The sequence below is a fragment of the Verticillium dahliae genome, genomic scaffold (assembly GCF_000150675.1).
Source record: "Verticillium dahliae VdLs.17 supercont1.12 genomic scaffold, whole genome shotgun sequence".
Lineage (NCBI taxonomy): Eukaryota > Fungi > Ascomycota > Sordariomycetes > Glomerellales > Plectosphaerellaceae > Verticillium > Verticillium dahliae.
This window is the reverse complement of record NW_009276943.1, coordinates 839,850-854,411: the sequence shown is the minus strand read 5'-3', so window position 1 is coordinate 854,411 and position 14,562 is coordinate 839,850. Positions and strand designations below refer to the sequence as shown.

General features: G+C 56.0%; 3 protein-coding genes across 3 annotated transcripts; 1 reads left to right on the top strand and 2 right to left on the bottom strand.

The window, feature by feature from the left end:
• Window positions 1-469: 469 nt before the first annotated feature.
• On the bottom strand, window positions 470-3,224 carry VDAG_06540 (uncharacterized protein; the record flags this gene model as incomplete). The annotated part of the gene is made up of 3 exons (XM_009658918.1): window positions 470-693; window positions 751-2,118; window positions 2,238-3,224. 3 exons carry the CDS (start codon window positions 3,222-3,224, stop codon window positions 646-648), a joined length of 2,403 nt encoding a protein of 800 aa, XP_009657213.1. The 3' UTR covers window positions 470-645.
• A 2,633-nt stretch (window positions 3,225-5,857) lies between these two features.
• VDAG_06539 (uncharacterized protein) lies at window positions 5,858-6,671 on the bottom strand (the record flags this gene model as incomplete). The annotated part of the gene is made up of 1 exon (XM_009658917.1): window positions 5,858-6,671. The coding sequence occupies exon 1, from the start codon at window positions 6,002-6,004 to the stop codon at window positions 5,858-5,860; it is 147 nt and encodes a 48-aa protein (XP_009657212.1). The 5' UTR covers window positions 6,005-6,671.
• Window positions 6,672-12,220: 5,549 nt separating this feature from the next.
• VDAG_06538 (carbonate dehydratase) lies at window positions 12,221-13,327 on the top strand (the record flags this gene model as incomplete). Its single annotated transcript, XM_009658916.1, has 2 exons — window positions 12,221-12,668; window positions 12,960-13,327. 2 exons carry the CDS (start codon window positions 12,221-12,223, stop codon window positions 13,325-13,327), a joined length of 816 nt encoding a protein of 271 aa, XP_009657211.1.
• Window positions 13,328-14,562: the final 1,235 nt, after the last annotated feature.

Below are 14,562 nucleotides of genomic sequence, written 5' to 3'. Positions count from 1 at the left end.
TTGTTTTTTTTTTCTTCCATTGCACTAGATGGGTCTCAAACGCGAAATAAGTGAAAGTAAGACTCGAGACCGAACCTGATCCTCCCCTGCCAGCTACTACTGCTGCCATGTCTAGCCTGCCGTCTTTTTTTTCTCGATGACCCATCGCGAAAACCCGCGCGAGGGAGCCTCGGGCCGGGCCTCAGCCAGCCTTTTCAGGTAGGCGCCGCATCAAGGCCTTGTTGGCCCGAGCCAACCTAAGACAATGTGTGCATGCTGTGCTGACCGCCACGGACTCTCGTCTCGTGAGTCTGTCCAGCTTCAGACAGGCCGTCTTCTGGCCCTCGTCTTGCGTGCTCTAGCCGACGCCACATGTTTGACACTGTCGGCCGCTCTTCTGACATTACTGGCCAAACGACGTCTTTGATCCAGAACTCCCCTTGGAAGGAGACCATACGGCTGGTCGAGCAGAATGAGCGAATCTCAGAAAGAGGAAAATGAATTTGATAAGGAAAAACGCCCTGACACCGTACTATGCTGACCCCAAACGCCTTGGACGGAATGAAAATGAGGTGCGAATACATGAATCAGGTCCAGAGCCCCTCATCAAGAAGCAGAATGCTGACAAGATTTCTTCATCGTGCTGTTCAAGAGGCGTAGCCGTCGTTAGAAGAAGTGCGTATAAATCTTCGAGTTCTCGTGGACCTCCATTTCCTATGTCGTATTAGTAATCTGTCTGCCAAACCAGCATGGGCCGTATAGTCAACTCACCATTTTGAACGAGTTGAGCTCCTCCTTGATTTGCTGCGCCAGCATGGGCGTGAGGCGGTTGCAAGTGGCAATGTCACCCCTGCGATCGTACTCGCCGCTCGGCCACGTGTCGTGGAAGATGAGTCTGGGCGAAAAGGTGGCATTTCGCCTAGCAGACCCCTGAGGAGTCGTCGGTGCACTCTTTGTATCCTGACGAAGCCTCAGTGCCGAGACAAAGTAATCTTCGCTGCCAATGGCAACGGACCCTGTGCGCTTGTGGCCAGGCGTCTCATCGTTGGGCGTGCTGGGGGCGCTCGATATGGGCGAATCCGATACGGTTGGGATGACAGGGAGCTCGAAAGGCGAACCTTTCTCGCGTGCTGGGCTAGCGGCGCCAGCATTGTGTTTGAGAATGCCCTTGCGGACGGCAGCCAAGACCTCGGCGCGTTCACGATCTCCCCCAACAATGCTCTTGCGATTGCCAGAGTTGTCTGTGCCGGAACTTCCCAACCGCTCTCGTTCAGAGACCATGCTGGGTGCGTTGGAGAGATCCATCGAGTTACGCTCCAGGTGCGGGAAGCCAGTGCCGCCGCCGTTCTGGGCCTTGGGATCAGGGTTGACATTGACTCTCTCAGCCTCAACTGTGATCATCGACACGGCCGCCTGGCTGCCCTCGGGCGTCAGGGGGCCGTCCGCAGCAGGCACTCCAACGACGGACTTGGGCCTAAATAGTCCGACCAGCGAGCGAGTGCTCTTCTTCATCCCACGGCCCATCTTCCGGATCATGATGGACGCCGACGACGCCGTCGAAGAGACGGACAGGTTGTCCGTAGAACCAGTAAAGAATCTTCCACCATAGATACTGTTGCCGAGACCGCCCTCCTCCTGCTTCTTCGCGATCGCAGCTTGCTCCGCATCGTAGAGCTCGTCCGCATTAGGCTCCTTGTGCAGACGGGACGGCTCGGTCTTGTCTGTGGCGGCAGCATCAGCAGTCGCTTCGCCGCTGGGCTCGGCAGCCTTCTTGAAATCAGCGGCACTGCCAAAAGAGAAGGCTCGTCGCAGCCTCGACGTCTTGCTCTTCGACCTGGCACCCTTCTGGTTGATAGCCGCCAGGTGCTGGGCAGCTGGGCTGCTCATGTTGGTCGCCGATTGCTGCGGAGTTTCGCCTGAAGGGGAAGCCGTCTTCTGCGCAGCCGTGTCGCCCATGGTCACCGGTCTGGAGAGGGGGGACGGGTTGAGGGTACGTTTGGAAGCATCTGACGATGAGTTTCGGGGAGGGATGTTGACAAGTTTGGGGTGGTCTTGCTTCACTGACCCTTCATCAGGATTCGAAGTGATGGACAAGGAGGAGGGGTTGCCAGTGGGGGCTGGTACGTTGCGGTTGGCGGACTGGAGGAAACATCCTTGTTAGCAGGCTGATTGCAGGGTTACCTGCAGCCGGGTGGATTACGTGATTGGGCAATCGGCCGAGGGAGGCAACATTGAAAACTGGGCATATCTGTACTTACTGATGTTGGTCGAGAGTGACTGCTCCGGCTGGAAACGAGGCTTTCAGAGCTTCCATTGCGAATGTGGGTGCTGGCTTCACCAGGCACAAGGCGGAGGGATTTCTGTTCCCCATTTTTGCCATTCTTGGGTGTTGGGACGCGCTCTTGGGTTGGCGCCACCTCTTGTGGGGCTAAAGACTTAGGCTGGTCGGCAGAATCGAGCGTGTGGACGCTGCGTCGCCTGGGACGCTTGGCGTCCTCAGCGGCCTGGCGATTCAATTGCAGATCGTCAGCAGGGTTGTAATAACTACTGGGTCGATTGTTGGCTGCAGGGCGACGGGAGCCGACGACGGGAGCGTTCGTCCTATCGGTTGTGCCATGAGCGCTGTAGTGGTGACCGATGGCGGCCATGCCAGAGCCCGAGGGACCGGCGCTGTGCTGTCGGACCTGCTGTTGCTGCTGGATACTTGGGCGCCTGTATCTATCAGGGGCTGGCCGCATTGCGGCGGCTTGAGCAAACGTCATTTGCATGGGCGCGCCTGTCAGGTATGCCGATTGAGGCCGCGGGGCAGGCTGGATGGTTCGGGGTTGGGGGATAGACGAGTCATCCCTCGAGCCACTCTTCCCAGCACCCATGGAGTTATTGTACGATGCAACGGGGCCGCTGGCTGCGTATCTGGACCTGGGATCGTGCGCGTAGGTCATGTTCTGTGTCGTGGGCACAGCAGGAGAGGATGCCGTTCGGTAGCCCCCGTATTGTTGATACGAGACGTTCGTGTTCTGGTTGGGAGCACTTGTGAACACATAGGGCTGGATGGGCCCAACGCTGCCCCGATAGGCAGAGGAACCCGCCATACCGCCTGAGAAGTTTCTCTGAGCCTGCTGGCCAGCCATGTATTGCTGGTTAGCATGAGCTTGAGAGGGAAGCATATTGTTGGCTGTCGGCCTAGCCTGGAGAACGGTAACGGTGCTAGTCTGTTGGGGGTAGGTCTGGACCAAGGCAGCCATATTCCTGACAAGTTTACAACAGGTCACAACAAGAATTCCTTTCTTAGCCGTCGGGAGGCAAATGTGGACCTGTCCGACTAGGCTCACAAGGAACGGGGTTGCGGATCGTAACGCTACGAGTACCGTTCAATGTGAGGTAGACAGCGAGATAGAGAGCAATCTGTGGTGCGCAGCGGGTCAGCCGAAGTTCAAGAAGGAAAGCAGGGTAGCACAGAAGTCTCGCGTTGAGGAATTCCGGGGTACGGGAGGGCGAGGGCTGCTAACCTTGGGGAAAAGAAACAACGAGGCCTGAATCGAGCCTGTCGCGGTTGCGGTTACTTCTCTGCTTGAACAGTGAAAGGCGAGTAACGTCTAATGAATCGAAGGTCGCCTGCGGCCGAAAGGGGGTAGGGGCAGTATGTAATAACGAGTGGTTATGTGATGTCGATTTGGACTGTTACGAGCAATCCCACCGTCACCGTCGACGAGTTTTGTAGGTCTGACACCTGGCTGTTGGCGAGACGATCCCTCGATGGCGAAATTGGTTCAGGAGCTCTCCAGTGATTCAAGCACGTCGGAGGGCCAGAGCGCTTTGTCTGGTTGGATACCCAAGCAGAATGAGGGACAGGATCTCTCAAAATATTGACAGGCCTGATATAGACAAGGACAAAGCCTTGGTGGAGGAGCCTCGCAACTGTCGGAAGAGATGGGTGATGTGGGCAGGCGTCGATGTTCTACGTCGTCACGGAGAAGACGGAAAGGGAGGATGGATGGCAATGGTGCAGTACGCTGTAGAGCCGATAAAAGATGCGATCGAAAAGAAATAGAATGGACGACAAGAGACCAGGACGTTTCTGGCAGGGTACGCTCGGGTTCGTGGAGGGCAAATGCTGTTGGCGAAGCGATTCGTAGAGAATGGACAGAACCTTTGAGCGGATTCAGGTCTGTCTGGCTGATGAGTGGCACGTTTGAAAGGGGAGGGGTGTCGCCGTCGAGGGGGGGAGGGGGGAAAGGAGTACGGGGAACGAAAGAAAGAATGAGACGAGGCTAGGAGGGGGAGAGCGAAGGAACAGTCACGATCCCTCTTCGTTGTTGGCAACGATGATGATGATGGACGAAAACGCAGAGGGGAGAAGGGAGGAAAGGAGTACGCAAGTCGGGGTCGAAATGGTAAGATTGTGAAGGTTTCCGTATCGTCCTTGCTCTTTGGTGGTCCTCCGCCCGCCTGGGTGTGTCGTCTCTGTCTGTCTGGCTCCTCTGGCCGACCAAGCGAATCTGCATCACAGGCAGGGACGCTACCTTGCTACGCCACTACGGAGCTCAGGGGGGCCCACTTGCAGCGACACTGTGCGACTTCCCAGTGGCCCGCCCCTGACACCATGTGTGAGACATTATGTAGTGCGAGAGCAGGCTTCCTGCTATCCGCCCGCCGGCCACAGTGGTGCCTGGCTTGCTGGCTTGGAACTTGCCTAGGACGGCACGGGTGGTAGGTAGGAAGCCCCGACATGCTCGCCTCGCTCCTTCGGGGGGTCTCGCACAGGGCGCGCACCCGGCTTGTGTTTACAGACGCGACACGGTCATCAGTGGAGCACCGTACTCTATTTCGGCCTGTGCCTGTGTCGAAAAGCTATCGATTGACGAGATGGTGCTAACGATCTAGTGTCGACAAAATGGTGAACCGCTTGCGCAAGTGCCCCTTTTATTTATTCGTTGAACCTGTACGTGTACATTGTACCTGATGATCGGCTTCAAGACGCCTGCTCGCAAACATCCGGCCGGTCGGTCGCGGCTTCTGCCCTTGAGAGGCCGGGCTGTTGTTGCCGAATGAAACCGCCATAGCACAGGCTCCGTTGGTCATCCGAATCTACATGTATCGCCTTTTTCTTTGGCTCCGTTCTCACAGTCTTCTCACAGGGAAATTTACTTATCGCATTTCAGACATGTAGGACGCTCATACTGTATGGAGTGAACCGCCTACATGTATGCTGCACGTACATGGACAGGTGCCTACCTAGGTACCTCACCTTACCTCAGGTACCTGAAGTGCATCCTGTCCAGTACAAATATGTACCATGCATGTGTAATGAACCCCCCTTCCCTTCTCCTCGTCTCTCTGTGTATCTTCTCTCCGCTGTCCCCCTTGTCTTGCCTCCCATGCTGACTGCACGATGCAAGAGCGACCGCGTTGAGGCTGCAGCCAGCAAAGCTCGCGTTCAAATTGGACATGAGCCCCTCGAGTTGGCATTGATCGGAATGGCGCTAGACTAGGGCCTGTCGGGATGGGAAATGGGTTGATGGGGGTTCCAGTGCAAGGCTCCTGCTCATTGCTGCAATCCAGATGAACCAGGTACTGCCTGTCCATCAGCGTCTCATCAATCCTTAACACGAGCATGACTTGGTCATCAAAAGGATTCCCCGACCTGGCCCTACATCATCAAAGCTGGCGACGATTTCGATCTCCCGCACCTCCGTTCATCACACGCAAGAGCTGAAGCTAGCGAGAGACTGTCTGATGATTGTCAAGAACCTTCGTCGACATGCTCGGCGGCAGCAACGCGCGGCTGCCCGGCTGTCCTTTGTCACTGATCTGGCCTCCTGAACCTGACAGGACGCGACAGGGGCTGGCTGTGGTGGGACTAACGAGCACTTGGCCATCAGATGAATCGACGCAGAGGAACATCAGGGGAAACACTGGGAAACCATACAAAGCCCACGGCCAAGAGATCCTTGACACCCAACGCACGCCGCGTCTCCACCAAGGGTACTGGTACCTTGTCGAGATCCTGATCAGAGGGACCCATTCCCCACGCTACTGCGTATGTAGAAGTACGGCAACTTGACGGACCGGACTTTCCACACGAACCCGAGAGATCACTGAGACGGTGTCTGTCCGCATTCTCTCCCTGCTGTCGAATGCAGGAGAACCATCACCAATCAATAGGTGATCTTGTAAGATGAGGTACAAGCCCTTTGCGTCTGCCTCCCTGCCATGCGACAAGCTTTCTGCATCAGCAGCAATTGTGACTGCTGTTGTCGAGGGAGCTTGAGGCTTCCCGATTTCCTCTCTCTCGAATCATCGTCCCCCTGTGGAAATCTGAAAACCAACACATGCACTGCTCGCCTCGCAATCCATATTCTCTCGGACGGCTCTTGCCTTTGCGAGTACTGATCGTCATTTTGCAACGGCGCTTCTTCGTATACCTGGCCAGAGGGGCGAGTTTACGACGGTGGCAGGCTCTCAAACGTTCCGTTCGATCAGCATGTTCCTTCCCCTGTCATTTGTAACGACGGAGGCCGACAGCATCCGAAAGCTCCCTTCTGCAAGCGGCAGGGCGACGGAACCTCGTATTGCATCGGCTCGCTCTACTGAGCTCTCACGTCACCCCACCACACTGTACATCTAGCCTTTGCTAGCAGTGGCAGTTATCGAGTGTGTATGTGCACATTGTCGGGCACCTCCAGGGCAGCGCCTATTAAACGCACAGATTCGAGCACCAAATGGATGCAACCACGACAGACGGCTCAATGAAAACTCGACCCACGTGTCATCAACTGGGAGTAGACATTATAGGCCCTGAACTCTTATATGGCCAGGGAGCTCGAGTCCGTGGGCTTTTCCTATATTTAGGCCTCTCGCCCTGAATCTCGTCTCTCTGACGTCCACGCTCGGCGGACAAGTTTCCATGTTGGCATGGTCGCAAATAAACCTAGCCGTCGCCAGGCGAACGACCCCATCAAGTCTCTTAACCTTGTCGCGCATTGCCAGACAACTTCCAAGGGCAGGCAGGGTTGTGCCAGACTCATGTCGGACACTCTGAAGATACCTTATTCTTCGTCGACCGAATCATCTTTTGACGGCCCGTCGTTGTACGCACCCAGACTCCGGTGTACGTGCGTATGCATGCATGGCCTGACCTCTTGCCACCTTACCCGGTTCGGGCGCCATTGCTTGGAATTCTAGTGAAGACGCGTACATGTATGCAAGGAGGCTTCATTCCGGCACTTTTAGGCCCGCAGCAAGGGCCACCATGATGAATCGGCTCGTAAGCTTTTACATCAGAGAAAAGGAGACATTTCTATCATGAGAATCGACCCAAGGGCTAGTATCCTGACGGGAGAGAGACCCTTTTTCTCGAATGTACCAGGCCTGGTTGAGGGGGCAGAGCGCGACCTGCATTGGGCCTTAAGCTGTGAAGGGAGGCACTGTCTAGCCTCCTCATCTCCCCACAGCAGCCAGATCGCAACCTGCCAGGGGTCGGATGAAACATCAGCTCTAGCAGGTGGTCTGGTACTGGGTGACGTACTGAAAGCGGGAAAGTCGGAGACATGGATTTCACATGTAACCTCTTTCCTCCAGTGTTCGTACGCTCTCCTGAACTCAGAACCGCGCTCCTCACGATTCACGAGCCATCCATAGCGTCTCTGTCACTCGAATGGCCAGGCTACTCTCGCCCCGCCACAATTGAATTAGATTTGCTGAAGCTTGAGCAACTGTTGGTCACAGCCTGCTCCCTCTATCGGTCAAATCCTGGCGGTGGCCAAGAGAAATGTCCGTTGGACTCTTTTACAATGACCGGTCCCAGGTCGACGCTCTGTAGGCCAGATGTTCATTTTCCCGGTAAATTTTATTCCTCAAAATTTCATTCCTCACACAGCAGCAACTTGAGAGCCATGCTCGGCGCTCTTTCACCTAGTGGAAATGACGAGGCGGACACTTAGTCTCCAGAAGTTACATGCCTCATGATGAACATTATGAGCTTTGAGTTCCCTTCCCTACATCAATGCATGATCCAGCAGAAGGTTCTCTCTCAACGAAACCGAGATGAAGCGAAGTGAGCGGTTCCCCAAGGTAGCATCGGCAGCAAGGCATAAAGAAGGACATTTTGATGCCACGGAATCCGATGACTCGAACCTGCCCCGAAGGCATTTCCTCTGGTACATAGACGTGGCGCCGACCAAGTTCACGCACGGGTGAGCTGGTACACAGTATCACCATGTTACGGCCCCGCACAAGCCATGCTGTGGATTCTACTATGTCGGGTCCGTGAGAGGTCAGATTGTGACCGCACGATATCGCCGGAGCTTCACTGCATATTCAACACCCGACTCGTCGCACGCATAAGACAGGCGGCGAACCGTCCTCGACCTTGTCCAGCATGGCACCTCGACGAGGTCGGACTCGACTTCGACGCGTCATCCGAGCTCTCAGATATCTCTGTACAACGTACACCTTCGAGCCACGTCTGACACACGCCATGACGAGTATCGGACATAGCCTGGCTATGCTACCTAGTACTTCAATCTCTTGAGACGGCACAACAATAATTCTGGGGGGGAGCATGTGATCCATGACGACAACTCTGTGAGCTGACTAGAGCCTTTGTGTAACCCATCAACTGAGCCCCGACCGCGTTCAACGTTGACGACCCAGGTGGTCGTCATGCTCAATCACAGCCAGACGCTGCTGTTCGCCGAAACCTATGAGGAAAGCAGGCGTCATATAACAAAATCCGACATGAGCAGTATCATTCAACCACGAAGACGAATGTCATTGGTTGGTAAATCCATTCATCAGGCTTTGAGGATTCAGGAATCTACTCTAGCGAGCAAGTGAGTGGCACGAGGCACAATCCGATTGCCTGGGAAAGAAGCCTGGAAAGAATGATATTGACACCTCAAAGCTGACCAGCTGACACTGCTCTCAGGCTTCTTTCTTCCCTATTGTGGGCAGCAGAGCAAACCGAACCCGACAGGGACCTTGAACTACGAGACGTCTACATGCCGCATCCGAGAGCCGACGGTGATGTAACCATACCCTCCCTCTACATGACTTCCACCTACCAGGCTACTCGAAAGAAAGGAAGATTGCCATTGGTCATAGTCAGTAAGCATAACCAGAAGCTTATTGCGCACACATCGACACCCTGACGTAAACGGCGGAGTCAGCGACTGCTACAATACATTGGATAAAAGCACTGCCAAGAACAACAGCCTCCGACAGAGCTGGGGCTTGATGGCAACTTTGGACCGAAAGAGGGAGGTCAGATTTGAGTTTGACCGGGCGTTTTCTGCTTCCAAGGAATCCAGAACACTTGCCAAGATGGCTCATCATGCGGACGCCTGATATTGGCGTTGTGATGAATCCTACATGAAGCCTGCGGTCAGGTCACAACACAGTCAAGGCGCAAGCGCAGATGCTCGTGATGCAGCAATGCGCCAGACGCGAGATGCGAGCGAGAAATGCACAGCAAAGGCCTTGCTCCCAACCAGCGCCTGCCTGAAACGACCCCAGGTTGTCTCGGCCGTGACCTAATAAGGCACCCCTGTGGTGCATCATTCAGCATTTTGCCGCGTTATCGGCGGCCATAGTCGCCTCCCATATGTAGGCGTGAGGCGACAAGTCCGCATAGGCATCCCGCGGCGTAGATGGCAGCATCCGCTTTGACAAAAGACAGCCTTGCCAGACACAGAAGGACGACGGCAGCCGCCAGGGGAGCGGGCCGGACGCGGTAAAGTCCAAGAGATGCCGCCGCACCAATGGCCTGCTGCCCTGCCTTGGCTGATTTGTTGTTTTTTTTTGTTTCGAAGCCACTCTTACGCCCGACGACCCATGACATTGTGTTGCGGTGCCAAAGCGGAAGGCAGTTACACATCTGCTGCGGCAGGGAGCTTGGGCTTGAGCTGATGACGGCGACGGCGCGAGTGCGGGACCGTCGTGCAGAATATGGCGCCGCCTCCGAATCCTCCTCGATTCCCACGATTGTCACGCCCGGCCTTCCATTCGACAGGTCTGTGAAGATGTGTAGATTCGGGCCAGCCCGGCCGATCCAGCCGCAGTGGGGTGCCGGGCCGGGAATGTGTCCCGGTGTTTCTGCTGACCACTGGCGACCCTTGTCGCCCGCCGCATCTGCAGTGGTCGCATGTGCATGTCAGGGAAGAAGCGAAAGAGTGGAAAACAAAGCATGAATGTCAGCACGAGTACGAGCTGACGCTAAAGATTCCAGCAGTTCTACCAAACCGTGCTGCTCCCCACCATGTGTGGCGTTGGCAGCCCGTTTGACCGGTCGCCAAGACAAGCTTACTCTACTTCACACGAGACCGTCAAGTGACAAGCATGTCTCACCTCACACTTCGCCTTCGACGCCGACGGGTCTGGGTCCTGACAATGAATGACAGGGTTGACAGGGCGAGCACTACGATGGCAGATGACTAGCCGTACCGTCCGAGCACAACACCTGGGAAAGCGCGCGACCATGGAGAGGCACCAAACTTCATGTGTGGCTGCTTACATTGCATCACTCTATCTGACCGACATTTCAACCAAGGTACCCTGATAAGCTAGTGAAGGTAACGTTGTTAGGTGGTCGCGACTGGAGGTAGGGAGACTTGTCAAGGTAAGGTTAGTTGAGACGGTTCTGCTGACCTCAGCAATCCCAGGAATCTGGGAGTCCCGTCCCAGAATGCCCTGCTTGCCTTTCTTGTCTGAAAAAATGGAGAGCTCGTTGGGAGCTCTCCGACATGGGACGAATAGGGGCTGATCAGTGCCGTTGACCCGGCCTGCAGCTTGCTGGTCTGGTCGTAGACCTGCAAGGCACCAATCTGCGCCCGAAAGTAGATTCCGCGAGAGGCGAGGTGCCTTAGAGCAAGGACGTGACAGAGTCATGTGCCCGGCGCGTGCGCTGAAGACAGGACATCGTTCTCGCCGAGCTGTGAAGCCGCCTGAGGTGGGCGGTTGTGGAGTTGCCTACGGACTCACCGCGCCTCCTTCGCAATATATTGCAACCGACGAAGAAAATGAACTCAGCACAGCAACCCCTGTGACTTTGTCTATTCGAGCAGTTTTTTTGCGACGACAACTTTCATAAGCTTTGTCTACCGTACTCTCGGTGTCTTGGCTCCGGCGCTCTGCCAAGATCTGGCGATACTAAGAGGGGGGGATTGTCCCAATCCGTACGTGGCCCCGGTCAGCCAGCCTCACAGCCACATCGGAGAGCGCTGACGAGCTCACTCATGTCCACTCCCGAACGTAGGTGCCTTGGATGCCAAGCATTCCATGATACCACTTAAGGTAAGCAGTTGACGAGGGGTTTCGTTCATCTCATCGCACTGCGTTGGCGCCGGGTTGGGGTCCTTGGGGTCCTCTACCTAAGGTAGGTAGTTCTGGACTCGGATAGTTTGGTTCAAGGTTAATCATCCTGGAACCAAGGGCACACAAAAAAGCTTCTCCACCAATGCTATGCGAATACGCTGCAACAGCAATTACTCCACCACCAACGCTCACTAAGCGTCGAACAACGACGCTCACTAAGCGTCGAACAACGACGCTCGAGATGTTCCCATCCCGCCTGCCATCTGACGGCTGAGCTGCCTGGTTGAGGCCTCATTGTCGACCACGGGAGAGCGAGACACGGGTAGGCGAGTGAGCTCAGCTGAGCTGACGTGCTGGCACACTGCAAAACAGCCTGGCTGATACCGGATCACGGCACCGACAGTCCTTGCACTTGCCTCTTTGGCCACAGCGCGAGCCCTCGTGCGCCCGAAGCCGATGGTGGGCGCAGCGCGATCCCATCGATGTCGAATCCCTGATCTCGACTGCGAAATATTCTCCATCAACCACACCCCTCTCTCCCGTCCCTCCGGCCCCTGGGGCTTTCCGATACGACCCTGCCCCTCAGAGGAGACTTGGCATACTCGGCACTCATCGACGACCTGTCACCCACAGCGTCGACTGCAACATGCCGTCTCTGGCCATGCATGGCTATGCAGCTGGCAACATGGCCATGATGTCGACAGCGCGGAGACTCTTGGGTATAAAACCCTGGGGTGAACCCGCAGCTTAGAAACGTTTGTTCCACTGCCTCATCACGCAACAACTCGCACAGCTCCTCTTCTCTACTCAGATTCTCTGAACTGCATCTCTCTGTTCTTGTGGCTCTGGCTCACGTCTCTTGCTCATCCTTCAACGCCGTTTATACTCCTTCAACCGCTTCCCAAGCCTCATCCTCCCCCTTTTCACCATGAAGTCCTTCTTCGCTCTCGCCACCCTGGCCACCCTGGCCGCTGCCATCTGTGACCACGGCACAACCTTCTTCCCCCGGAGCGTCGACGAGGTTCACGTTGCCGATTTTGGCTTCAACGAACTCGACGGCCCGCTGAACTGGCACGCTCTGGCCCCTGGTAACATCAACTGTGCCAAGGGCAAGAACCAAAGCCCCATCAACCTCGCCTCGTCAGACTGGAAGACGGTGGCTGGCAGCAGCCTCGGGTTCAACATTGACACGGTTCCCAACACGGGCGCGAAGTTCCTGAACCTAGGCAGCACCGTCGAGGTTGTTGCGAACGGCACTCTGGTTCGCAGCGGCAAGACGTACAACCTCGTCCAGTTCCACTTCCACACGCCGAGCGAGCACCGCGTGGACAGCGAGCACTACCCCATGGAGGTGCACTTTGTCTTCCAAGCTGCCGGTAAGTCTGATTCTGTGTTTTCTTGTTCTGTATATCACGCACTCGGATGCTTCCTGGTCTCCGTCCAGACCATGTGGTTGTGCTTCGGGGCTGTGCAACCTTAATTTGTTGGAACCTTAAGTTGTTGCACAGCTATCTCCCCTTTCCCCTTTCCCCTAGGCGCATGGCCACCTTATATCATATATAGTGGTGCCAAGACTCCAGGACCCCTCGCCCCCCCTGACCCTCCTCCTCGTACCACCTACCAGTACGCTCACTGGCATGCACACCCACCTGACACGTTCCTTGCAGATGCGTCCCTTTCCGTCGTGGGTTTCCTCATTGAGGTTGGCAACGCCAGCCAGGCTCTGAAGCTCTGGCCCAATGTCTTCAAGAACCTCAACGACATTCGTGACCCCGGCACCCTGACCAAGACCGGCCCCCTGTCCTTCAACGAGCTCAAGAACCACCTCGCCAAGTCCGCCGTGTTCCAGTACTCGGGCTCCCTGACTACCCCTCCCTGCAACCAGAACATTGCCTGGAACGTCGTCAAGCAGCCCGTCTACATTGACCTCGCCAACTACATCAAGGCCAAGAGCGTCATGAAGTTCAACTCGCGCATCACCCAGAACTTCCCCGGCGAGATCAACCTCATCGAGAACGCCTGCAACTCTCTGTAAGGGAGTCAACCTCTCCGGTTTCTTCTTGTTCTTCTTCTTCTTGTTCATCATCTTTTTCCTGATCTATATTTTCCTCTCACATTATCACGGGGGCGGAGTTCACGAGGGCGCCAGTCACGGATGCATCAGCGGCTTTCTTGCCGGAGTTTGCGGCAGAGAGCGAGTAAGTGGTTGGGCAGGCGAGCGGGCGGTTGCATCGGTGGGCGGTGGGCGGTGGGCGGATGGTTTCTCCTTGTCCCTCTCAAGATGAACGTCATCTTGACATAGTGTTTTGGGGGGTTTTGAGACCCCTTGTTGTGTTTTGCTCCACCACTTGTCGACGGATTTGTACATGACCGGCTTACATACATACATACATACATATCACGTTGCAACGTGCACTGCAATAAAATGGATCGACTTTGCTTTCCTTGAGAACCCTTGTTTATACCTAGCTAAGCAATAAGAAAAGGACGGCCTCTGCTTCGCTCGTGCTTCGCCCACACTGCGGGGTGATCCATGTCTGTTGCGACAGGCCGTGAATCGCAGCGCATTCCGCCATCAGTAATAACGGGCCACTGCTACGGCGTTGAAAAAAAAAAGGGGGAACTGCCCCCCCATCCCCCGCCAGGGAAAGTGGAATCGTTCGATTTCTTGCAATTGCGTCCGAGATACTCCGGCGCTCTGCGTCGACGTTGGGTCCCGTTCGTCCGCCGTCATTGGGCGGCCGGGAGGGGGGGGAGGGCTGTGACACCTGGGGTTCGGGGGGCCCGCCCGCCGATCGCCCCCAAACTCCCCAACTCCTCCCCCCCGGAGTCTCCACATGGCAGAGAAAGGAAACACAGCTGTGGTCGGCGAGCGGGACACGCTCGTCCCCGGCCTTCGTTCCGACCCAACGTCCGATGGATGGTGTTGATGCTGTGCTCTGATCTGGCCGAGGGATTCCGAGTGTGCCGGGTTTACACGACATGCATGCGCCGAGCGCGCAACCTTGCCCTGGGCGCGCGCGGGGAGGGGGGGCGGTAAAGAAGGTTCAGGGGAGACGCAGACGAGAGGGAGAGAGAGAGAGTACGACGAGGTGCGAAGCTCGGCAGCCTCCGTGGACGTCGAGGCTGCCAAGGCTTCGCCAAGCGTGGAACATGGTCCGGCAGTGGGATTTGGGTACACTGGAGCAGGAGCAATTTGGGGGGCAAGGAGGCGAGACTCTTCTGTTTCCTCCCCGCATTCTGGCGGGCTTGCGTGGCGCATGGCCTTGG